This window comes from Lepidochelys kempii, chromosome 7 (genome assembly GCF_965140285.1).
Source record: "Lepidochelys kempii isolate rLepKem1 chromosome 7, rLepKem1.hap1, whole genome shotgun sequence".
Classification (NCBI taxonomy): domain Eukaryota; kingdom Metazoa; phylum Chordata; order Testudines; family Cheloniidae; genus Lepidochelys; species Lepidochelys kempii.
Window position 1 is genome coordinate 55,995,070 of NC_136386.1, and position 23,836 is coordinate 56,018,905.

Genomic DNA, 23,836 nt, shown 5'->3' on the forward strand with positions numbered 1-23,836 from the left:
CCTGGCCTTGTAGCCTAACCAGACCTGTCCCATTCCCTCCAGCTTTTCCCTGCCCTCCTGCTCTCCAGCCCCATCGCCTCCTTTGTTCACACATCCTCTCCCTCGCCCTTTACCCCTTTTCTGCCACCGCTCCTGGCTTCTAGCCTCCTTCCTCTCCTCCAGCCCCTCACCACCCTCAGTACTTTGGGGGGTGCGCTCACCCCCCCCCCAGTTCCTGACCCCTCCATCTCTTCCACCCTCCTCTCCCTCAGCCCATTCCTTCCTCTCCCCCATCACTCTCGCCCCCAACTCGCCTCACCCCCTGCTCTCCGTATCTGCCCTCTCCCTTCTCATTTCTCAGAAGCTCCCCCATTGCCCGTCTCCTCTCTCCACCCTGCTGGCTGGCTGCGCTCCCCTTTCCCCGCTGCCGGGCCCCCTCCATCGCTCGCTCCCTGCGTCCCTGAGCGTGCCGGGCCCCCCCCCCTCCATCCCAGCGCCTGGCCGGGGAGCCATTGGCTGGCTGCTGCGAGGGGAATTGCGCTCCCCTGCCAGCCGAGCGCCCTCGCCATTGCGCGCACGGCCTGCGGCTGCGGCACGGAGCGCGCTCCTTGGCGGCGCGCAGCCAGGGCCGCTTCAACAGGCTGCCGGCGAGCCCAGCCCCGCGCCGGCCGGCTGCCCGGGGGCCATCGCGGCCGGCAGGATGATCGGCGTGAACAGCATCAACAGCAGCGCCGGGCGCATGCGGTCCCGCTCCATGTGCTCCGTGCGCTACGGCCGGAATTACCGGGGCGTGGAGACCTTCTGCTACGGCTGGCCCCAGCGCTCCCGCACGCTCAAGCCCGTGCTCTACACCGACCTGGTGGTCAGCCGCCTGCAGAGCCGCAGGAAGAAGAAACCGGTAAGGGCTGGGGGCACCGCCGCCGCCGGCTCCCGGGGGAGAGTTCGGGCTGCGGTGGGGGCCGCCGTCGGGCGGGAGTTGGCGGAGGGGGCCCGCTCCTCACCCGGGGCAGAGAAAGCTTGAACCCCCTTGAAACGGCAGCTTAGACTCGTCTGTGACCCCCCAGCCTTTCCCCGGGAGAAAGGAGCGCACGCTTCGGGTCCTGTGTGCGACCCCCCGGTCCATCACAGCCACACACCCATCACCGTGCGCTCGCACCCTGCGCGCCCGGACAGCCCCCTGCGCTCAGCCCCAGCCGGCTACACAGCGGGGTGTGCGCAGGGCAGGCAGCTAGAAGCCAAGAGCGCACTCCCCTCCCTCCCTCCACGCACCCACCCTTGCTCGGTGGAAGAGGAAAACAGGGTTTTAATGATCCCCAGACTTGACAGCAGAGCCCAGCCTGCCACGCTGGAGCCGCTCTAACCTAGGGGCAGTTCTGTTCCACCACCAGATGAAAGCTCCAGTCTTCATTAAATCTGAGACGGGCCTCTTGGGACTCGCCTTTCTTTTCAACTCCCTTCCCGGTGGCTGCAGTTAGAAGCAGAAAGGCTAAGGGGGCACTTCAAAACCTGCCCGCCCATGTTCTGCGGAGACGGGGGTTTGGGATCCAGGCCTGGCCTCCTGGCAGTGCCAGTCCCATGGCTCTATGTAACGACAGCGTGACATTGCACCACTGTGTGCAGCCTCATGCTGGCTTGACAACCACCTTTTCTTTAAAACACCCTGCAAGCAGGATCAGGGCCAGGGTACGCAGGACTGTCCCTGCAGTCTTCGTCTTAGATCCAGGTGCGTCATGCCAATCAGGACCCCCGCACGGCAGGAAGAATGGGGAGAGAGCCCACCATGGGCTCAACAGGACTGGGGGGTTCAGGTTCCTGTGCAACTTGCAATTTGGTCTGGAAAGGTGGATGGGTTTCCTTAGCCCACTAGGTGAAGAGAGGGAGATTTTGGGCCAGGTGCTTGCCTGGTGTAAGTAGGTATTGATTTCAGTGGAGAAACCCTGATTTACACCTGCTTTGGATGTGCTCCTTTGAGTTTAGTCCTGGACTCTGGTAGAGGGGCATGCTGGGTGAGGAGGAGCAAAGAGGCACTGCCCCTTGCCAAAGCAGGGGGAGAAGCCTTCCTACAGAGCAGCAGCCTCAGGAGAAGACCCCCAGAATAGTGCCAAGCTGGGCCCAGGGAGGGGAAGAAGATGGGGAGATCCCACCATGAGCACGGCCTGGCAATGACACATCCCGTCATAGCACAACACAGCATTGGGGCAGGCTGCATCCACGTCACGTTGTGACACACTGAGATGTAACCACGCACTAGGGCCACCTGGCTCAGAAATCCTCCGCTCTTTGCCTCCTACACGCTGCTGATGTTACAGCCTGCAGTATCAAGGCACTAGAAGGGGAAGGGTCCTGGGAGCATTGGGATGGGGATGCAATTCCTAGCCCTCTTCAAAAGCTGATGCTGGTATGACAGCTAGCATTGCAGCCACTGCAGGTTGGGAGCTATGGACACCACAGGGCATGTGTGTGTGTGTGTGTGTGTGTGTGTGGCAGGATGGGGCCATGCATGCTGTCCCAAGCCACATTCACACACATCTGCTGCATATGTGTGTACCCATGTATGTTCACATGGGGTGGAGGAGGAGTGTACTTCCCTCACTGAGATGTCAGTAGCATGGGGAGCAGAAGGGAAACAAGAGCTTGGAATAGGGTTGGTGGTTCCCCAGCTGCTGCAGAGGAGAGCCAGGATTTCTCACAACTGCAGAGCAGCACTGTATAGCACGTGCAAGGCCTCCCGGTGAACATGAGTAAGGGAATGGACTGGAGGTGGAATGAGGGGTGTAGGGAAGAGACTTGACAGGCCAGGGCAGGTAGAGATGAGAGAGTCATTCCCCCCCACCCCCCGGCCCCAAATCTCTGCACAGAGGGTGGCTCACACTGAACCAATACAGAAGTTGTCTTCAGCTTAGCCAAGCCAAGGGCAGAATGCAAAGGGCTCTTGGTGGCTTAGGGAGGCACCTTGCAATGTAGCTCATGGCTAAGCTCAGGTCCTTGTGAAGGTGGAGATGGGAAAAGCGCAGGGTTGAGCTCTCATGGTGAGATGCCCCCGGGCACAGAGACAAAGAGGAATCTCTGCAGGGAGGACACTTTTCCTGTACAAAATAGCCCATGGGCTGTGACTGGGATGGTGATGGTCCCATAGGGCTCTGGCACAAACAGGCTCAGAGACCTGTGACCTACCCCTAGTGGCATGTTCCTGATCTCAGACACCATCACACTAAGCCATAGGCTATTTGAGCCTTCTCCGAGTAGGAGACCTGTGTAACCAATCTCCGAGGCCTGGGAAGGGGTTAATTCTTTCAGATGCATTGATTAATGCTCTAGCCAAGTGTCTGATGAAAAGATTGAAGCCCTGGTTTCAGTGCTCCGCTCTGCCTGTGCCCTGTGGTGGGACCAGTTCCCTGTCTGTAAAATGTACAGTGCACTGAGATCTGTGGCTGTGAGAGCTGCTTAGGAACTCTCTGTTCCTGCACATGGATGGCTTTACCCTAGGCCACTTGCAGCAGAAAATCTTCCCACAGTTGTGGGCCAGTGATAGCAATAGGAAGAAGGGGGGTAGGGGGTGGGCAGGACAGGACAGCCAGCTTCTCTCCCTGCATGTGTATGTGTGTCAGGGTAAGAGCTGTCCCCCTCGCAGCCCACATTCCCCCTCTGCTTGCTGCTGCTGCTGCTGCAGTGAGCTCATACCCTATACTGATGTCACAAGTCCCTGTAGCCAGAGGGCACAGATTTATCCATCTCTGCAGGGGCAGGGTGAAGAGGAATGTCTGATTGCTTTAGCCACCTGATTGGCTGCAGGAGTCAACAGGCTGATACTTAAGCACAGTAGCTGCTCAGTGTGGTCCCCACCTGCAGCTATGCTTGGTCTCCTCCTTGCTGTCTCTTGTGCAGTCTCATAGAATATCAAGGTTGGAAGGGATCTCAGGAGGTCATGTAGTCCAACCCCCTGCTCAAAGCAGGACCAATCCCCAATTTTTGCCCCAGATCCCTAAATGGCCCCCTCAAGGATTGAACTCACAACCCTGGGTTTAGCAGTCCAATGCTCAAACCACTGAGCTATCCCTCTCCTTGAGCCAATAACCAGCAGTGCCCTGTTTATACGCACAGCAGCATGTCCTCTCTCCCTCTCGTCACACGCTCCCCTTCCATCCAGGGCACAAAGCAAAGCAGAATTCAGCCTTGGCTGTGATTAATAGCACCTGCCAGGAGGCAAGAACCTTGAGGCCCCAACCTGTTAAAGGGCCAGCACCACCAAAAACTTCCTTTTGTGGAGGAGTTTAGAGCTAGACTGACAGCCCCTGGGGACTAGAGCCCTCAGTCTATCCCCAGAACAGGTAAAGCCTGGATAGAAGCAAGGCAAGTTTCACTCCTGCCATCTCCTCCCTGAAGAACCACGTCCCACCCCAGGCATGGGCTGGGGATTCAGTCTCCCTGTCCTCTGCTGAGACAGCTAACAAGGGGAGTTAGGAGTGATTCTTGAAGCCCCAGCAATGGGCTCAGCCCTGCCCAAATCTTTGCTCGAAAGAATGTACAGACAGGCAGCAGGACACACCAGGAGAGCAGGGAAACTGGGACACCAGTTGTGGTCCACCACGAATCTTTGAGGTTGGACTGAGACCCCCGGATTCATTTCCTACTGGACACCAGGCAGCTATCAGCTGGGGGCAGCTTTTATTCTAGTAATGGCAGGATTTCAGTGGAGGTGAAAAACTCTATATTCCGGTCCCGGTGTCCCAAGCACTCCTGTTTGTTAATGTTCCCTAACTGCATGGGACAGCGAAACTGTATGCCTTTCCATCCTCTCTCCATGCGGAGCTCCTAGTCTTCTCCAGCCCAGTTCACCATGCTGACACCCCCCCCCCCGCCCCGCGCATGCACTTTTTCTGGCTCAGCAGCTCCTTGTGATGCATGCAGTGTATGTAACAGAGCCGTTCCTTCTGAATCCATAAAGCTGTTAGTCCTTTAAAGTGTTCCCAGACTGTCCTGGAGCCCCGACGGTTGCACAGTTCAGCTCTGGTGGGTTGTTCTCCAGAGCTGTGCAGATGTCCATCTTGTTCTGAGTTTTCAGGGTGCAGCTGTTGCTCTGCTGCTTCTCTTGGAGCAGAAGTCTTCTTCTCAGCCCTTTAGAGGGCTGTGGTTAGAGCATCCCCAGTCATCTCCAAAACACTTCAAATCTCCAGCTGGATGAATTTACCCAAAATTCTTCCTGGTTAGTTGATATGTATCTCACTTCCTTCATCACTTGAGGCCCATGCAATCTCTCAGCATTGCTCTGCCATCAACCGCCTGAGTTCACATTCCACTCCCTCTCAGAGCACCTTTCTGGCCCATGTTACAATTCCCTACATCTTGTATGGAGCTGTGCAGGCACTTGCTGTACTCCTGGTCTCCTTCTTGTGCTTTTTCCAAATCTCTTTGTTGTTTCTCTCCAGGGTTTTTAGCATCTCCCAGCTCAATACTGCAACACTGCACAAGGAGCCTTTCCTCTCCTTACCTATGGCAGATTCATTGCCATCAGCTCCTCTCCTTAGATAGCTAGGTCTGCTTCTTCCCTCCATGACTGGATTGTCCTCCTTGAGTCTGGCTCTGCATCGTTGTCCTTTAGTTGTCTTGCTGCCGAAATTCCAGCAGATGGCTGCTTAATGTACCTCAGCTTCTCATTCCCTTGATAATAACCAGATCTGAACTTCTCTAGAGCGCTGTGGGTGGTTGGACCCAGGTCCATCTGAACATGATCCTAGTCTCTTTTCAGGGAATGCCTTTCCTACTGAGGCTGGGTTCAATTCTCTGCCTACATAGAGCTTCTCTCAGAGGTGCGATGGGGGTGGCTTCTTACCTCATCGAAAAAAAAATCAAACCTACATTGATTTCACCAGCAAATCCATTGGTCAGTAAATTATGGACCTCAAGCCTGGGCCTTCTTAGATGAACTTCTGTGAGCTCAGTGCACCTTGCTTGGGCAGAGCTGGCTTTGGCCTGGCCCTGCGAGGATGCCATTGGAGACAGATCCCCAGACAAGTATTCCAGGTTCCTTCCCATGGTGGTGCAGCTCTGTCAGAAAGAGGCACTGTTCTCCTTCCACATTATAAATGGCTGGCTGAATGGTGTCTGATGTTCAGGCTGTGTGAAGATGGGCTGGAAGGACACTTATGTACTTTTCTATAGAGCCATTCAGCACCAAGGATCCCAACCAGTAGCCCAAACCCTGAAATCCATACTCAGATTTTACATAGTCCAGATGCTGGCTGAATCGGGGGCTTGTACCTGAGTAAAAGCTGAAGGAGGACTTGAGGCTTTGGCCCTGTATAAAAGAATCTCTCTGTATATGAAGTGTGTCTTTCCCAGTGAAATGCAGACACTAACATGCATTCTTCATTGGCAAAGCTCCCGAAGAGTTGGGGCCAGAAGTGAAGTTTAGGGAGCAGTTTAGGGAGGCAGAATGTTAGCTACCCAGACTGGAATTTGGCCCCAACATTCCCATCCATATTGCTTAGAAAATGCACTCGGATCTTTAACACACACATCTGAACAACAGCATCATGGTGCCTTCCCCAACACCATTCAGGGGCATTGATTCACTGCTGACTCAGGGAGTGGGGGTGAATCGTCCCTCCCCCACTGGCCTGCCACAACTTGGTGAGCTCCCAAAGTCCTGCCAAGGCCCCACCAGGCTCAGGGCAGGAGTTGGGAAGCTGTCACAGCCCAAGTAGGTATTACGGCACAGCCCAAAATCTGTGGGTAGGGGTACCAGAAAAGGTTAACACCCCAGGGAAGCCCATCCTACAGGACCTGCAAGGCCAGGAGGAGCCTTTGCTTGCCCTGAGTGCTGTTATGTTTCCCCTCTAACTGTCATGAGAGCCATAATTTGTGTTACAGTAGCACCCGGGAACCCCCATCACAGCCCAGAATCCCATTGTGCTGTGTGTTAAAGCACAGAACAGAGAGACAGTCCCTGCCCCAAAGAGGCTCCAAAGGGCCTCCCTTGCTATGTGCCTAGGGTTTGAGTGATGTCAAACCTTCCCCCCACCCCCAGCAGACTAGGATCCCCAAAAGCTGGCTATTGCCGACTGTACTGATTTACAGCCTGGGTATGACACGGCGGTGCTGGGGCTGTGATACATAGGAGCTATTCACCCAGGTGAGCACCATTGTGCATGAGGGCAATGTGCACTATGCTGGCCGTGTGCCCAAGCTGGGTATTTAGGGAGGCCTGGCTAATGACTGGGGTTGGCCACAGTGCTTGCAGGACAGGGATTGGGTCTTTTCTGTTTGTACAGTGCCTAGCACAACGGGGGTTCCATTGTGCAGGGATTGGGGCCTCGGGGTGCTGCCACGATATCAATGTCCTGTACGGCTACTCGCATAGGTCTGCCCAGGAACGTGCATGCAAATGTGAGCCCCGAACCTCTGGGCCAGCGAGTTTTCAGAAGAACGCAAGCCACGAGAAGGAGGGAAAGCCCAGTGGAGTCGGCCTTGGCACATCTGTAGTGGTTTTCATCTTCAAAGCGCTTGCAAAACATTAATTAGACCTCACCGCCACCCTCCCAAGTAGGTCAGTGCACCATAGTACAGATGGGGATGTGCAGGGGAAGCGACCTGTCCATGGCTACACAGTGAGTCAGCGGCAAAATCTGGCATGGCACCCAGGCGTGATCAGTAGGTGCTACCCTAGCAGTAACGTGGGCAGTGCAGCCAAGGAGAAGGTACCTAGTCCCCTGAAACTCGTGTGTGTGTGACTCTGCCACTGCTCACGGAGCACTAGGGACACAGCTGCAGCACACCCCACTCTGGTTAGGGGCCAAGCAGTGGGTGTGGCTTACAAAAAGGAGGTGTGTCCAGTGTGCATGATCCATCCCTGTAGTGCAGTGTAGCTTCCCCCTGCTTCTGAGCCTGCCGCATGTACCTCTTCTTTCCATTCTCTGCCCCGCAGCTCTTCACCAGGCCCCTTCCCAGAGGGATTCAGGCGGCTTCACTCGCTGCATTTTCCCCAGAGATTTTGTTTACTCCTGATCCCATGTAGCCTACCAGCCCCCTGTGTGTAACCCCTTTATTAGACCACCCTGTGGTATGGAGAATGTGTGTGGCTGGGGTGGAGGCATTACAGAACCTCAGCTCACGGCCATTTTCTCCTCCCCGCCTCGCGGCTGCTGGATTTGTTCAATGTGCAGTTTTCCCTGCTGTCCAGTAGGAGGTGCTGGGGTACAGGCTGCCCCCAGCTGCCCCATTCTGTTTGTATCCTCTGCCTGTCCAATGGCAGCTGCCTTCCTTTTCCTAGCCTTTCACAGCTCACCCTCGCTGCCGCATGGGATTTCTGCCCACTCCTCGCTCAGCCTGGCCCCGCTTGTCCCTTTACTGATCCCCAGCTCTCACAGAGATGTCCAGGGCCTCTCCAGCACTCCCTCAGTCATAGCCCTGCTTCTGGCCTGAGCCTCAGAGTTGCCCATCCCTCCTTACACCCTCCGCACCGGTTCCAGGCAGGGAGCTTCCCACCCCAGCTCCCTGCTTCCCATCGGCCCATCCCAGTGTGCCATGGGCACCGTCCTCTCCCGCATATTCGGGAGGTGAATGCAGCTGCTTTGGCTTGTGAAGAAAACACACAACTCTCTCGTCCTCACCCGTCCCCCTTCTGGCCTCAGGGAGGCACCCACACCTACCCCTGACTGCCCCACCCCTGTGGGTGCCAGTGTGGAGGGAGTGACAGGCCCCACTCAGGGTAGCGTAGCAAGCATTGGCCCCCACTGACCGTTGTTCTCTTGTCTCCCCAGGCTTTGTACAGCTCCATCAAGAATGAGAAGTTGCAGTGGGCCATGTGAGTAGCGCCCCGGCCATGGGCCAGCCTCTCTCACTGGCTAGATGGGGCTTGGGGGGCTCTGGCCCGAGAGCTCCATGCAGCGCGGACACATGGCCCCCGTTAGATGAATCCTTCAGACGCTAGTTTCTCTCCTCCTCATTGCTTTGTTCATAGGATCCAAACCATCCCCACCTCTCCCTGCGGGCCAGGCCAGCCAGGAGGGTGGCAGGTGTGACCTAGAGGGCAGATTGCCTCCAAGAGGGGCCAGAGCCCAGCAAAGTCCATGAGAAGATGCCGCGTGATCTCTCCGGGCTCTGGCTCCAGCCTAGGTGAGGAAGAGTGCAGCTACTGCATGTGCTGGAGAGCTTGCTGCCCAGGAACAGGAGTGATGTACAGAGGGGCCTGATAGGGCAGCAAAAAGCAATGGGGGGGAATTGAACATAGACTAGACTCGGGCTGTCCAAAGGCGGGAAAGGAAGGGTCCCAGCTTTTCACCCAGCTGGAAGCTGTATAGCAAAGCAAGTCAGACTAGGCCCAGCTAACAGCTGGAAGGACGAGCTCAGGGACTGGGAGACCCAGGAAGGCCCAAAGAGGGAAATAACCTGGGCAGGATCTGGGCAGGCCTGAGGTGTGGAGTAGGAGCTCTGCAGGCAGCAGCATTGGGGAGTAGCTGAGGCAGGATTTACACAGCTATAACCAGGGTGGTGGAATAGCCCCACCCAGGGAGGCAGGTGTAGCTTGGAGGTAGGCTAGGCGGATTGTGAGCCGACCTAGCCAGCTGTTGGGGTGCAGTGGGATTCCCCCTGCCTGGATCTACACTGGGTCACTCATAGCAGAGAGTAGTCCAGACTGTTGGACCAGGCCAGGAGGGACAAAGCCTGTATAAGATGAGAGCCATTGATGGTCTGCTTGGGCATAACAGGGGAAAGAGGGCTCTTCCAGGCTAAGCGGGGGAGTAGCCCTGGCCAGGTCTGCACAGTGTAGATGAGGGGTAGACTAGGGAGCAAGATTTTCAGAGCTGCCAGCCTGGGGAGTCTGTGCACCTGCAGAACTGGCCTGTTCCTAAGGACTTGAGGAGATCTGCAGGGGGAGCTCTGGAGGGACTTGGAGTGGGGGGACTCCTGGGCAGAGCCAGTTCCCAAGGCCCTCCCCTCTTGCCCAGTCTGCCTGCAACCTGGACCTGGCTATGGCCCAGCCCCTTACCTCGTGCCTGGAAGAGGCCAGGGTGGAGAAGAACCACAGTGGGGCAGGGAGCAGCAGGGGAATGGGCTGGGAGAGCCTCGCTGGGCAGGGTCTGCTCGGGCTGGGGCTATAGAATTGGGGGAGGAGAAAGAAGTCATGGCTATGACAGGGAAGTGGCCCCCTTTCCCAGGGCTGGGAGGGGCTCAGGGTAGGGTCCTAGTGCCTAGCCAGCCAGTTCAATGGAGGGGCCATGCCCCCCGCCCACAGCTGCCGTCCCCATAACTGGCAGCAGTCGCGTCGCGGGGAGCTCACGTAATCCAGGCTCTGAGCCGATGCAGCTGCCATGGAGACGGCCAGCAGCTGCGGAGGGGTTTAATTAGCAGCGCTGTGTTTGTGAGGAAGAGGGGAGGTGGCAGAGTGGGGCTCCCACATTTTTGCACTGGGAGAGCGGCACCAAGGAGTCCAGAGCCCAGCAGGGAGCATGATTCACAGGCTGCGAGCATGTGAGCAAGGGCCCACCTCCCTCGCCAGCTGGCTGTCAGCTGCCTTCCGCATACAGCGTGCCCGCCTCCCACCCGCATATGCACTCCCCTTCCTGCCCCTCTCCCCCACCCCCCCAGCCCACAGGGCTGAAGGGATCTGCAGGGCTGGCTCGTGATGTCCCACAGCCCCTCCCAGTGCCTGTGGCTAGGTTCCTAACTGGGTGCCCGTCCCTCTGGAGCCCAACATCTCCTCAACCAAGCGCACAGTGGGCTGGGGCTCTGCGTTGCCCCCTGCTCCCCTGAGGGTGTCAGAGCCAGGGCTGGAGTTTCTCTCTGGAGCTTTGTCCACTCCTTGCTGTCAGAGGGGGATGTGAGCCAGTCACCACAGGCCAAGATGGCCTCCTGCGGTGCCAGGCACCAGGGCACTGGCCCTTCCCTGCGCAGCAGACCCCAGCCTGGCCCCGTTGCCTGCACGTTCTCCTGTTTTAGCCAAAGTTGAGCACTGGCTACCAAGGGGCCTTCCAGGCACCTCCCCTCCATGGGGCAGGCAGGGGGCTCCCGTGCCCAGCTCGAGACTGACCTAATCGAGCCCCTAACCTCGGAGAGACGTGGTGCAAGAACCACCAGCCTGGCAGAGCAGTGAAGGGGCCTAGGGCACAGCTCGCAGGGGCAGGGAGGGGGCTGTTGGTGTCTCTCTTGAGGTGATTTGAATGGGAGCACTCCCACCACGTGGGCTCCACCCCACCCCATTTGGCATGACCTGGCTAGAGGGCTGGGTGGTGTGTTGGCTGGCCCTGGTGCCACTAACCCCTGCAACGTTTGCCCCACAGTGATGAGGAGGAGCTGAGGAAGTCGCTCTCTGAGCTGGCCGACCCCAACCCCAAATCCATCAAGCGCATCAGCAGCTGCAGTAACCCCTTCCTGGACTTCTCTCAGGACCCCAGCATCGCCACCTACAAGTACGGCCTGCTGGTGCGCAAGAGCCATGCGGACTCCGACTGCAAGAAGAGTAGGTGTCTGGGGGGCGGGACTGGGGTGTGCTAAGGGCAGAGCCAGTTCGCAATGGGGAGCCACTCCCTTGCAGTCACTAGGGTCGCAGTGGGACGAGTGATGCAGTGCCACTCCACGCCCTCGTGGCAAAGGGGCTTCGGTCGGGACAAGGCCTGGCTCAGAACCAGCTCACGCCCTGACCCCTCTTCATTCCCCTCCCACCGTTTAGTGGGTCCATTTTAAAAACTACTTTTGTGCAAAATTACAGCGGAACTTTCAAACACGCAAGCCAGGCCCTCCAAATCTCTGCTTCCCGCAGCACCATTGTCTGCAGCTCCCGCACTCGCCCACGTGCCGTGCTCCTGGGGGACAGGGGCCTTTCAGTTAGTAAAGACTCCGTTTGGTTTTCATTTTTGTCCCTGTGCTTCCAGCTTCTCCGCTGAGCACACCCCAGCCACCCGCAGCGGGAACCCCCACAGAGATTAAAGCAGCGTCGGAGCTAACCCCACCTTCAGCAAGAGCAGCTGTGGTATCTGTACTGGGAGGAGCAGACCTGAGGGCCTGACCTGCGGCAGGTGTTGGGGCTGCATGGCTCTCTTCCATTGGGAGATAGCATTAGTGCGCCGCACGCCGACGTCATCGCCACCTGGGGGTAGGGGGAATGGAAGCTAGGTGCAGGGCCGGTTGCAGGAGAGACCTTTCCCCCGCCCTGCCTTAGCTGTGTGCGGAAGGAGACAGCTCAGCTCTCCCCCCATCAACAGGACCTTGCTGTTCCTCTGTCTAAGGTGCTAATCAGGCCTGGACCCCTGGGGGTGGGGGGAGGAAGCAGCCAGAGACCCCGTTCTGGGTTGAGACTGGTCGCAGGCTGCTCGCTTGTTGCAATGATAATTAAATCTAGTTGGGGGATGGGGGGGGCAGCAAAGGGAGCCGCCCAGTTCTGCGGCGACAGAGGAGTATGCTACCTTCCCACTGCCAAATCCTCCCTAATCCCAGGCCAGTTGATGCCTCCTTGATCTGATTAGAAACTGGCTGTATTTGCTGCATCTGCTGCTGGGCGTAGCAGCGCCTGGCAGGAAATGCTGCCTGCCTCTGCTTCCTCTGAGCGGCTAGCACCGTGGTTAAACACAGCAAAGAGAGCACTGAACCATGCCCTGGCTGCCTGGCAGCAGCCTCTGGCCCCAGGGGGCAGCACGCAGGATCCTCCCTCCACAGCAGCCAGCTGCTGACTCTCACGGAGGGCACAGCTCAGATGTGCTGCCCGTCCCCTGGGTGGGCTGATGTTCACGCTGGCAGAGCTTGCTGTGCCACTTCACGCTTGGGACTGACTTTCCCCTGACTCTGCTTCTCTCTCCCTTGCCAGCCCCCAGAGGGAAGAGAGGCTGGAAGACTTTCCACGCCATCCTGAAGGGAATGATCCTCTACCTGCAGAAGGTAGGGTGTAGCGAGACCGCTGCCCGCCTGGCCACCCCAGGACAGGGCTTGAACTCAGGCCAGGCAGCTAAATCACAGGGAGGCAGTCTGGACTTCTGCCCCTGCCCCCACTACCCTGGTGGGTTGGGGGACCCTGCTGCAGAGATAGATCAGGTGGAGGGATCCTTGCTGCTGTCTGGAGCGTGGCCTCCATTTAAGCACCATGACACCGTGCACTAGCCGTGAGCCTTTGGTCCAGGGCAGGGTGAGGCATCCCTGGCCAAGGCAGCAGCGCTGCTTCCCCAAGGCAGTTGTTAGAGCTGTGGCCCTTGCAGCGTAGGACGGCATTACGGCAGGGTCTTGGCAGAGGAGGGACACGCCAGCCTCCAAGCTGGCCTCCTGCCTGAGACTGCAGCCTTTATTTGCAGCAGCAGTGCCCCCCACTGGGCTAGCAGCATAAGGAATGGCCTCCCATAGGCCATTCATACATGCAGTCCTCTCCGCCCCCCCACCCCGGGAACACGTGGACACAGCCAGCTCATGGCAGGTTGGTATGCACCACCCTGGGAGTAGCCCTGATGCCTAGCACTGCTGTGCCTGGTGATGGTGAGCTCCTAGGAGGAGTGGCAAGGGCCACTATAGCTCCCCCTGTCCTGCTAGAGCAGGACCCTAGCACCAAGGCAGGCTGTGAGAAGCAGGACTCATTTGTAACCAGAGCCTGGCCTTGCAGGAGGAATATAAGCCCGGGAAGCCCCTGGCAGAGGAGGAGCTGAAGAACGCCATCAGCATTCACCACGCGCTAGCCACGCGGGCATCCGACTACAGCAAAAGACCGAACGTCTTCTACCTCAGGACAGCCGAGTGGCGGGTCTTCCTGTTCCAGGCCCAGTGAGTACAGGGTGACCAGATGTCCCGATTTGATATTTGGGGCTGTGTCTTATATAGGCATTACCCCACCCCCACCCCAACCCGATTTTTCACATTTCCTGTGTGGTCACCCTAAGTGAGTAACCTGGGCCAACAGGGGAGCTCCTGGCTGCACAGGCCAGGCAGGCAGGCAGTACTGAGGGGCACCAGCTAGAGACATCACACTGGGCAAGCGTTACCAGTCTAGCACCACCCCCAGGGCTGGGAGCGGGCCTGTGGGGCCAAGGGCAGCATTACGCTTTTCAGTCCCGCGACTGCTTCTCCTGGAAGAAAAGGTGAAGTAAGGAGAGCCAGCACTCCTTTGCCATGCCCCCCCTCACCGCTGCACTGTAGGGAGCGCCCCTGCCACTTGGCCATCACTCAAGCATCGATAGAAGCCAGCTGCTAGCTGGGGTTATGTGCACCATCTGCCGTTACCATGGTCCATGGGCAGATGCTGGCCTAGGAGGCCCATTTCTCTGTTCCAGTAGGGCACTTCCTCTGTTCCCAGGGCTCCAGCCTTGAGGCTGGCACCATCCCTGGAAGGGGGCGGGTAGGGAGGGTGCAGCTTTGGACCCATGGCTTAGTGCTTTGGCATTTCCCCACAGGAATACAGAACAGATGCACTCCTGGATCACACGCATCAACGTGGTGGCAGCCATGTTCTCTGCTCCCCCGTTCCCCGCGGCCATCGGGTCCCAGAAGAAGTTCAGCCGGCCCCTGCTGCCCAGCTCTACCACCAGGCTGTCCCAGGTAACAGGGTACAAGCCAGCTCACTGTGTTAGCGGTGGGGGCTGCAGGAGCAGCACTAAGGGCTAGCTAGGACTGGGGTTGCTGAATGTTTAATCGTCTGTGGCCAGGACGAGCAGGGAGGCAATATCATTTGAGTTAATCAAAGCCGGAGAAGACAGAGGAGCTGCAGAGGGGCCAACACACACTAGGGAAACACGCAGCACAATGGCAGGTGAAATTCAACATTGCCATGCCAAACAGTGCACAGTGGAGGGGTAAGGTAGAAGGGAATAAGTTGGAGCAGCTGTGCAAATTAACAGTCAGCTCGGGAAAGGGACCAGGCTGTGCCTGGGGACAGCTCCGTGAAGACCTCTGCTCAGTGCACTGCTGTGCTCAAAGCCTGGGCCTCTTCGTACAGACAATACTGATGCCATGCCACAGAGCAACGGCCCAGTCTCCTGCAGGGAACGGGAGGGGCTTAGAGAAGGAGCAGGGGCCTGGATGCTCTCCAAGGGAAAGCATGGGATTGTGGCTGAAGGAGAGAGGGCTGCAGGGATCCTGATTAGTTGGCCTAGCGCAGGTAGAGCAGGAGCTTCTGCTCCGCCCAGCTCATAACACAGGGACACTGGATGAAATCAAAAGGTGGGCAATTCAGCCCAGTCCCAGGCTACTAAAAGAACCTAGTTTTGGAAGGGAGCCAAACCTTCATGGCAGGAGCTGGACTGGTGGGGGTTGGGCGAAGCATTCCCTGGGGCAGGTTATCCCCTAAGTGCCCCCTGCAGGGGTCTGCTACCAGACACTGTCAGAGACAGGAACTGGGCCTGGCTGGGCCCTTAGGCTAATCCAGCATGCCAGCCACCGCAGCCAAGTGGTACAGTGCCCAGCTGCAGTCCCAGCCAAGAGCGACATGGGTGGGTGGGTGCTGCGAGCAGGGCCTGCTCGGGAAGGGGCACTAACACAGTCCTGCTGGGCCCCAGGAGGAGCAGGTGAAGAGCCACGAGTCCAAGTTCAAGGCTATGGCGGCAGAGCTGCTGGAGCATCGCTCCTCGTTGCCCGAGAAGAAGGTGAAGGGCAAGGAGTGTGAGGAACTGAAGCAGAAGGAGGAGTACCTGGAGTTCGAGGTGAGCTGGGCGCCCACCTGCTGGGGGGGGGGGGCGCCCACCTGCTGGGGGGGGGGGCGCCCTCTGCCCTTCCGCTAGCAGTGGCCCTGCTCCCTGGCTCTGCCTGCCGTCCCTGCTCCCGCCAGCTCCACATCAGCACTCCCAGGTGCTGATCAGCGGCTGCTGAGACATCTCACTGCCTGGTGGTATCATCAGGCTGAACAATGGGAACAGCTCAGGGAATGTGCCATGGGGCTGCTCCACAGCCCTCCTCCCTTCCCTGCTCACAGACCCACCTGCCAGCTAGCACCATCCAACCCCAACCCCCCACCTCTGCCCTGGCTGCCAGTCCCCCCAAAGGGGGAGAATTGGCTCAGCACAAGCAACACTAAGACTCGTGGGCACCTATTGCTAGCACCCCGCCCCCGGGATCAGTGAGGCAGCAGTAAGGGCGCAGTTCCATTGCATTTTCAATCCAGTATGAAATGCTGAGGAGAAGCACATGGCTGCTTCGCCCACTGAGGCAGGGGAGAGCCAACTCCAGGTCCCAGCTGCGAGGCTGCACTCAGTGCTTTATGCCCTGCGCCTCTCACCCTCTCCTCTGCTTGCCCACAGAAAACACGCTATGGCACCTATGCCATGCTGCTGCGCGCCAAGCTGAAAGCCGGCTCCGAGGACCTGGCGGCCTTCGAGGCCACGCTGTTCGACGCAGCCATCAGCGAGGAGGACAGCCTCAAAAAATCCCGCTCCAGCCCCTCCCTCAACCTGGAGCCACCTAGTACGGGCACCAAGGTCAAGCGCAACATCTCGGAGCGCAGCAGCCGCCATACTACCAACAACCTGCAGAAATCCTAGACGGGCAGCGCCTTGCCAGCCAGCCCCGGGGGCAGCCGGGCCCTTGCCAACGAGACTCTGCATGACTTCATCCTTCGTGGGCACAAGCCATGGGGCTGACAGCTCTCACCCAGCCACCAGCACCAGCCCATGCCAGCTCAGCATGGAACCAGAGCCCTCCACCGACTCCATTGGAAACACATGCCGTGCGATGCCATCTCCAGCCCCTGGCCACCGGGCTCACACTACAGGACTTAACCCCCCGACCCCCAATTCCCTGGGAACTGGGTGCAAGTTTCCAGAGTGGGGAAATAACCAAAAACCAACCACTGAGCTAAATTCTTCAGTGTAAAAAGCAAAGCAGCGCTCTCCTGCTCAGGCCCCCCACCACGGTTTCTAGGAGAGACAGACTCGGGGAGACAACCCAAGGGGGGCCCTTTTATACAGCCTCACTGCAGCCCTGGCCACCCTAGGGGCCAGTTTCTTTAAAGCTGCCAGATGGGCAGAGCCCTGGCCGCTCCCTGTGATGCCCTCCCTCCCCCATCTGCTGGTTTCTTACGGTTTTGAACGTTTTTGTGATACAGTTTTGCACTTTTTAGTACTTGACTGAGCTGACTTACAGGGAGTTTTTGGGGGGTAATTTTGATGCTTTTTTGGGAACTGTAAAAACAAACCCCAAGCTCTCCAAGGCATTTGTTTCCTAGAGCTGCTGCAGGTTTTCTGTGACTGCGGGGGGTGGAGGCCCAGCCCCACCCGCAGCCACTAGCCTAGCACTAATTTTCTGTGTTGCACAGAGGAGCTGCCTAGTTCTGCACAGCCCCACTCGCGCCACTGGACTGGCTTGTGCCCCTTAGGCAGCAGCTGGCACCTGCCCTCCCACCCTGAGGTGGTGTTGCCCCAGGGCACAGGAAACAACCACCAGCCAAGTCCGGCGTTCCAGCCCTGGATGCAGCTGTATGGTGCAGGGTAGGAAGAGGCTAAGCAAGCCTTGACTCAGCCATGAAGCCATAACGAGGTGTCAGGGTGGTGTCTCGTGAGCACGCAGTGCCCCTTCGGCTCATCATAGTGCAGATCACTGTGGACAGGCGACACGGGTGGCTTTCCCCGTTGCCTAGCTGGCCTAGCTCGGGGCATGGTGAGGTGAGGAGGGAAGAGCAGGGTTATTTTGAGAGCTGGAATTCAACCTGCGCCTGCTGGCCATGTCCCCTGAAGGCTCCTCTCTGCCCTCTGCTGGAGGGGCTATGCTAGTCCTGCCCCTCTACCTCCCACCTGAAAGGGCTCAGAGGCTGCAGCTCTGGAGCTGGTGCCCATGAATGTTACGCCCAGGCCCTGCCTCTCACAAGCCTTTTCCAGCATTAAAGGTCCTTGTCCATCCCTGACAACTGGAGGAATAGCAAGAGGGGAAGGGCTGGGACAGTCTAGGAACAAAGCCGGAGCTAAAGAGGAGCTTTGTCCCCAGCTTGTTGTGGTTACTGGAGGCTCCTCTCCCTTGCGGGGATCAGCATGAGCTCTAGCCCAGGAGCTCGCCTGCCCAGGCTGCAGCCAACCATCCCAGCAGCATGCCTGGGGCTGGGGGCAAGGGGATCCTGTCCCCAACAGGGGGCTGGATCAATGCATGGTCAGCTGCAGCTCAGGGCTGAGCTACAGCACAAGGGTGCAGGCTCAGCCAGTGGGAAATCCAGGGGCCAACAGGACTGCACCTACCCAGGGACCTTGGTCAATGGCAGCAGGACAGCCACGCCCCCTGGCTGCCCTTCGCCCCGACTGCGAATGTGTCTCTTTTTATTCTGCTCTTTCGAGTCTATTGCAAAAAAATCTTTGTACAGCTTCTTCCATCAGTTACTGAAGTAAAACCTGCTCTTAAGCTGCTGGGTTGGAGTCAGTTCTTCCACTGAGCCAAGGGCTGCCAGGCCCAGGAGCAGCTGATCTATCTCCCTGTCAGACAAGTCTCCAATCCCCCCTCATGCAGAGAAGTGCTGTGACTTGGCCTGGGTCACAGGGTCAGTGGCAGGAGTGGTACTGGGACCCTACCTTCCACCCCCATGCTATGATGGTGCAGGCAGTCCATGGGCAGGCCCCTATCGCCACAACCAGTGGGGAAACTTGAGGCGGGGCAAAGTAGCGGAGAACTGTGCTTAAAGGAAGGGGGACCAAAGGACACAGGTAGGGCTGATGTGACCCTAGCAGCACACATGCCCTAGCTCCCAGTGCAGGGGGGTAGGTGTTCTCAGGACCCTGGAGCCGCAGTGAAAACATTCTAGGAGTCACACCCTTTATTCACCTAAACCAAGAAACCTGATGAGGGATCTTTAAATAAGAGCAGAGAGGGGGCTGGGTTCTGCACAGCAGGGCCTGCCAGGCTGCGGCCAGCCCTACCAGAGGAGAGTCGAAGAGGCATGGGCAGCCCATTCTGGGGCCAAGAGGCACTTGTATTCAATCCGTGGGCAGTGCGGGGGCTCCGAGCCTGCCGCAGCTCTTTCCCTCCAAAGTGTCAGTCACAGCCGGGCTACCCCGGGACCAGAGGGAGGCACCGGCAGGTCAATGCACCTGCTGCTGCTGGCTGTGAGGGGGCTCACCAAGCAGCTCAGCAGAGGGCAGCGGGTGCAATTTCTGCGGTGGGGCCGGCGGCTGCTCCTCTTCCACTGACTGGCTCCCATAGGCACTGTCCTCCTTGAGCTCTGCAAAGAAAAGAGCCAGCATGGTAACAAGGGCAGTCGGGCCCCTCCTGAGCGGCAGCCCTAGGGAGAGGTCTGAGACACTAGGTGTGCGCTGCTGGCCCCCGGGCCTGCCCCAGCCCTTACCTGTGCTTTGCAGCTTGTCAGCTGTCTCCGCTTTGCGAAGCATCCTCACTCCCTCGCTGAGCCCCATGGAGTCCAGTGCCTCCATCAAGCCCCCCAGGCTGCCGCCAGCGAGCTGGGGAGAGAAGGCAGTGAGAGTGGGCTCGGCAAGGGGGCCAAGGAGAGGAGAGGGGTTCCCCGCAGGGGGGACTCACCTCATAACTGAGCAGGAGGCTCCCGCTGGGGGAGGCTGTGTCCTTGTACGTCTCCACCAGGCTGCGCAGGCCCAGTCTCTGGGCCAGCTCAGTCCAGTCCGAGCCGCTGCGGTCCTGGTTCAGTAACTGCTCCAGGCCCTGCAGGGTGTTGCTGTCGAGTGACAGGGTGGTCCCTGGATGGGGAGAAACACGTGAGCCCATCGATGGGCCCAGCCCCGCCCAGACACCGTGCTGCCATCCCAGCATGCTCAACCCCCAGAAGGGAGGGGTGTGACTAGGGGGAACCCAGCAAGGGAGGGGGCTGCTCACCTGGCCTGGGGGCAGCAGGCTGCTCCGACTCCGGGCCCTGCAGCGAGGCATGCAGCAAGATCTGCCGCACCTGGGAGAGACGCATACAAGACTCCTGAGCTGTGTCCCGGAAGCATCCCCACAGCCTGTTCCTCCCCCATTCCCTCACTGGGCTCACAAGCGCAGGCTGAGCTCCCCCAGCAGAGTGGGGCTTCCAGCACTCCCCAGAGAAGATGCAGGGAGTGGGAGCACTAGTGTGGGGGGAGAGCAGAGGCAGGGAGCGAGCCCACACGCTGCTGCTCTGCTGGCCCCCGACAGCACCACAGGCCCAGGAGAAGGTCCTGGGACCCCACCCTGCCAGAGCTGCAGGTTCAAGGGGCTGCAGTGCAGAGGAGCCTGGAGGGCAAACACTCCTCTCCCCACTCCCAGCTCTGCCACCAGCCCCCTACCCGAGGCTTCCATGGGGATCAAGGGCTGCGCAGGGCCCCCAGGTGGCCTGGGCAACAGGAACACCCACTACTGCACAGAATGCAGGTGCAGCCTTCAGGGTGGGAAGCAGCCATTGACAGGGGGGCCAGCATTCCTGCACTGGCCCTTACAGAGCCCAACACCCACCTTGGAACCTGGCACTGGCCTCGCCAGAACTCTGGTCAGACCAGCCCCCAGAGCCATACGCCCCTCAGACCCGTGTCTATCATCTCATAGAGAGCCCCACATCCCAGGAGTGTCTCTGGGACCCCACCTCACACAACACCGCGGTGCCAATGCCTGCCACGGAAGAGCGAAACATTTGTCCTTTAGCTTCTTTTGATGGGATTCAGCAGCTGGAGGGATGGCAGAGCTGCCAGACTTATGTGCCCAGCCAGCACTCTGGGACGCACTGCTCCCTCGCAGGGCAGCTCCCTCCCCAAAGCCAACCCACCAAGGGAGACCCATGCTCTTGGGACTCCAGTTCCCCTGGTTTAACCCCTGATGCTCTGTACCTTGTGGCTCCTGGTTAAGTCAAGCGGTGTGTGTCTCCGCCGCTGCCTTGCACCCCGAGTGCCAGGCTCCCTGCTTCTGTGCTCAGCAGCGGTGCTGGTATCTGTGCGCTCTGTGTCCGAATCTCCCAGCTCCATGTCTGCCTCCTGCTCCTCGGGCCCACTGTCCGTGTCACTGCTGGCTTCAGACGAGGACGATCTCACCGGCTCATCGTTCTCACAGAGGACATCCCCTCCTGGAGACGGGGGTGCAGTCAGAGCCCAGACAGCATGGTACCCAGAAGAGGATTTGGCCCCTCCCACCTGCCCAGGCCACGGCTGGCTCAGATCCCAGTGCCCACACCTCCTTCAAGTCACCCGTCTCCACTGTGGGGCTGGGACTCAGTCCAGGGATGGTCGTTCACACGCCCTCCCCAGTGCCCCCATTAGGCAGCCTAGCTTTTCAGGCCTCGGCTTCCATTTCACATCCCCCTCCTTGGGCCAGGATTTGGGGCGACTGGCCTGGCCCAGCATATGCAGCAGAAGGATCTCACAGCATCACTTCAGATCTCATTCGCCCCAGAGGTCACCCCCAGCCCAGCCAACAGAGCGCCCTCTGCTGGAGTTACCACTTCTGTCTGTACCTCAGCTGGCCTCCATCTGCCACCTCCCACTGGCTGGGCCAGTACCACAAGCAGAGAGCCCACCCATTAGCCCTCCTCTGGAAGCAGTGGCTTGGTGGGAGGGCCAGACACTGGGGCACCAGGGAAGAGCCTGCCTCATTATGCTGCAAAGCACCCAGCACAGCTCCAGCAGGCAGCAGCAAGGGCTGCTGTGATTGCCAGTGCAGGGGAGCAAAGAGGAGCTACCTGCTTTGATGAGCATTTTGGTGAGGATGGGGGAGCCCAGGCCTGCAGCCAGGTGCAGAGGGGTGTTTCCAGCAAACGTCCGAGCATTGACGTCCGCTCCCAGCTAGAGAGAAATGCAAGAGCCAATGAGGAACAGGCAGCAGCACCGCACCGAGAACAGTCGCAGCCCCTGCATGCCAGGCGCAGCGCCATGGGGGAACACTGGTTGGTCTAGTGCAGCCATGTGCTCTCTGGGCAGCAGAGAGCCCGGGGACAGGTACAAGCCCTGCCCCGCACAGAAGGGCCAGGCAATCACGCCACACAGGCAGGCCTGCTGGCACGCCAGCCTATGTGCTGAAACCACATACAAGCTCCAAGGGCAACCAACCGAGCCAGCACAAGACAGTTGGGGGCACTTCTGAACCCGCTGCCCAATCCCACACCAACACCATGGGCCCCCCTGCAGCCCAACCGAGGAAGCTGCCATTCTTATCCCAAGAGCCCAGCCTCCAGGCAGACCAGAGCTGGGAACCTTGACCCCATCCCCCACACACACTCCAGGACACCCTGGAGCTAGAGGGCTCCCTGCCCTGTACCTTCTTAACCAGGTGGCCGGCCACGTTGAGGTTCTCCATCTCCACGGCCAGGTGCAGGGGCGTCCGGCCACCTTGCCGCTCCACGGCATTCACGTCTGCTCCCATCCTCACCAGCAAGTCCAGGCAGGCCAGGCTCTTCACCCTCACAGCCAGGTGCACGGGGAGCAAGCCTGGAACAGGGAGCAAGCTTTAACACCAGCAGGGGGCTGTCACCCCCTCAACTTGCCCCACAAGGAGGACGTGTTCCCCCAGCAGGGCAAGCTTCCCCCAGCCCTGCCCTGCCCCAGAGGGAGTTTGGCCTCTGGCCCACGCTGGCAAGGGCCTTTCGCGATGCAGACATGTGGCCATTGCCAAGGGCTCGGAGGTTCATGTACCAGGACAAGCAACTTCTGTGAGGTGGGGGTGGGCTGCAGGGACCCTCCCTATCTCATTTCACACAGGCCACTAAGCCTGGATTTGAACCAGTGACCTACAGGATCCAGGCCAGCTTTGGGGCTTCTGGCCCTTTCTTGGAAGTCCAGCCCACTGGGAGGCAGAGCCCTGCTAAGAGCCAGTCTGCCCTTTGCTCAGTATCATCCCATCCCGAGCTCTCCCCTCCCCGGGGTCCCCTCTCACCATGATAATTGGGTGTGCTGAGCAGACAGGGGCCGGAGGAGTCCAGGTGCCCCAGCAACGTCTTCAGCATGGCCTCATCGCCTGTCTGGAGTGCCAGGTGCAGCAGCGAGTTGCCGTAGCGATCCAGCAGGGTGGGGTCTGCCTGGGCCTGCAGCAGTAACCTCACCACCTGGTGCTGCTTGGTGATAACTGCCAGGTGCAAGGGAGTCTGGGAGGAGAACAGCCAGCTCAACAGGGGGCCAAGAGCAGCGGGATACTCTCAAGCCGACAGCCCCACTCCCTTTGCTCTCACAGCAGGAGCCCCCAGCCTGCCCTCCCCACTGACACGTTCCACACCGACAACGCAGCCTGATCTCCCTCCAGCAAGCAGGGGGTGCTTCAGCCCAACCTGGGATACGCGGTTTACAGACCAAAGAGCCTGCCTCCCCCGGGGGACACACCCAGAGGCAGCCAGCTTGAAAGAACGGGGCTCCCGGCATTGGCAAGCCAGGCCTCTGGCAGTATCTGCCATGGCCTGGGGAGCTTGGGGTCATGCTCTGCGAGCAGAGGGATGGGAAGAGGATGGCTCCAGCTAGAGGGTCACAACAGCCCTTCATCATCCAGGGAATGGCAGGAATCCTGGGAGATGCCTCGGGAGCAGATGGGGTCACTGTACCTGCTGCAAGTGGTTGGCCACGTTGATGATCTGCTGGTTGGGGATGCTGAGGATGACCTGGATCAGCTGCTCGATCACAGTCGTCTGCTCATGGATGATGGCAAGATGCAAAGGCCTGTGGGCAGGGAGGGAATGGCGAGCTCAGAGCAGCATCTCAGCGGCCACTCACTGTGGTGAGCCGGCACTGTGCTGCCCAGCTGGGCTGCATGCCCCCTCCCCAGGCCCCATGCATGCCCCAGCCCCAAACTCCCTTCCCATTGTTCCTCCATGCTGGCCGTCCCAGCAGATCCCTGCTCCCAGTGACCATCAATCAGCGTGAGGCTGCACAGGTCCTGCACCCTATGGAGCCCTAAGCCACCATCTGTGGCCCTACCCAGCTCCAGGGGGGAAATGAATTCCACATGACCTGGTCCCACGCCCTGCATGGAAGGAGCTTTGGCTTCCTGAGCCAAAAAGGGAGCTGGCTCAAGGCTACGGAGCAAC

The 23,836-nt window shown here is 59.0% G+C and overlaps 2 protein-coding genes across 7 annotated transcripts in view; one reads left to right on the forward strand and one right to left on the reverse strand.

Annotated features, from left to right (window-relative positions):
- PSD (pleckstrin and Sec7 domain containing) overlaps window positions 1-18,264 on the forward strand; it is a 107,225-nt gene extending 88,961 nt beyond the window's left edge. For 4 of the 5 annotated variants that reach the window (XM_073352937.1, XM_073352939.1, XM_073352938.1 and 1 more), the window contains 7 exons: window positions 8,739-8,782; window positions 11,259-11,437; window positions 12,779-12,849; window positions 13,559-13,716; window positions 14,343-14,487; window positions 15,444-15,587; window positions 16,182-18,264. In XM_073352937.1, the coding sequence (XP_073209038.1) occupies window positions 8,739-8,782; window positions 11,259-11,437; window positions 12,779-12,849; window positions 13,559-13,716; window positions 14,343-14,487; window positions 15,444-15,587; window positions 16,182-16,421 (981 nt within the window). In that variant the 3' untranslated portion in view covers window positions 16,422-18,264. Of the gene's footprint in view, window positions 1-8,738; window positions 8,783-8,938; window positions 9,069-11,258; window positions 11,438-12,778; window positions 12,850-13,558; window positions 13,717-14,342; window positions 14,488-15,443; window positions 15,588-16,181 lie in introns of those variants that run through there. The other variant, XM_073352941.1, reaches the window with a different exon arrangement.
- Window positions 18,265-18,655: 391 nt separating this feature from the next.
- Window positions 18,656-23,836, reverse strand: part of NFKB2 (nuclear factor kappa B subunit 2) — a 31,909-nt gene continuing 26,728 nt past the window's right edge. For both annotated transcript variants that reach the window (XM_073352942.1, XM_073352943.1), the window contains exons 15-23: window positions 23,354-23,468; window positions 22,699-22,906; window positions 22,084-22,253; window positions 21,509-21,611; window positions 20,664-20,896; window positions 19,702-19,771; window positions 19,393-19,565; window positions 19,202-19,313; window positions 18,656-19,078 (exon numbers count right to left, since the gene is read on the reverse strand). In XM_073352942.1, the coding sequence (XP_073209043.1) occupies window positions 18,939-19,078; window positions 19,202-19,313; window positions 19,393-19,565; window positions 19,702-19,771; window positions 20,664-20,896; window positions 21,509-21,611; window positions 22,084-22,253; window positions 22,699-22,906; window positions 23,354-23,468 (1,324 nt within the window). In that variant the 3' untranslated portion in view covers window positions 18,656-18,938. The remainder of the gene's footprint in view (window positions 19,079-19,201; window positions 19,314-19,392; window positions 19,566-19,701; window positions 19,772-20,663; window positions 20,897-21,508; window positions 21,612-22,083; window positions 22,254-22,698; window positions 22,907-23,353; window positions 23,469-23,836) is intronic.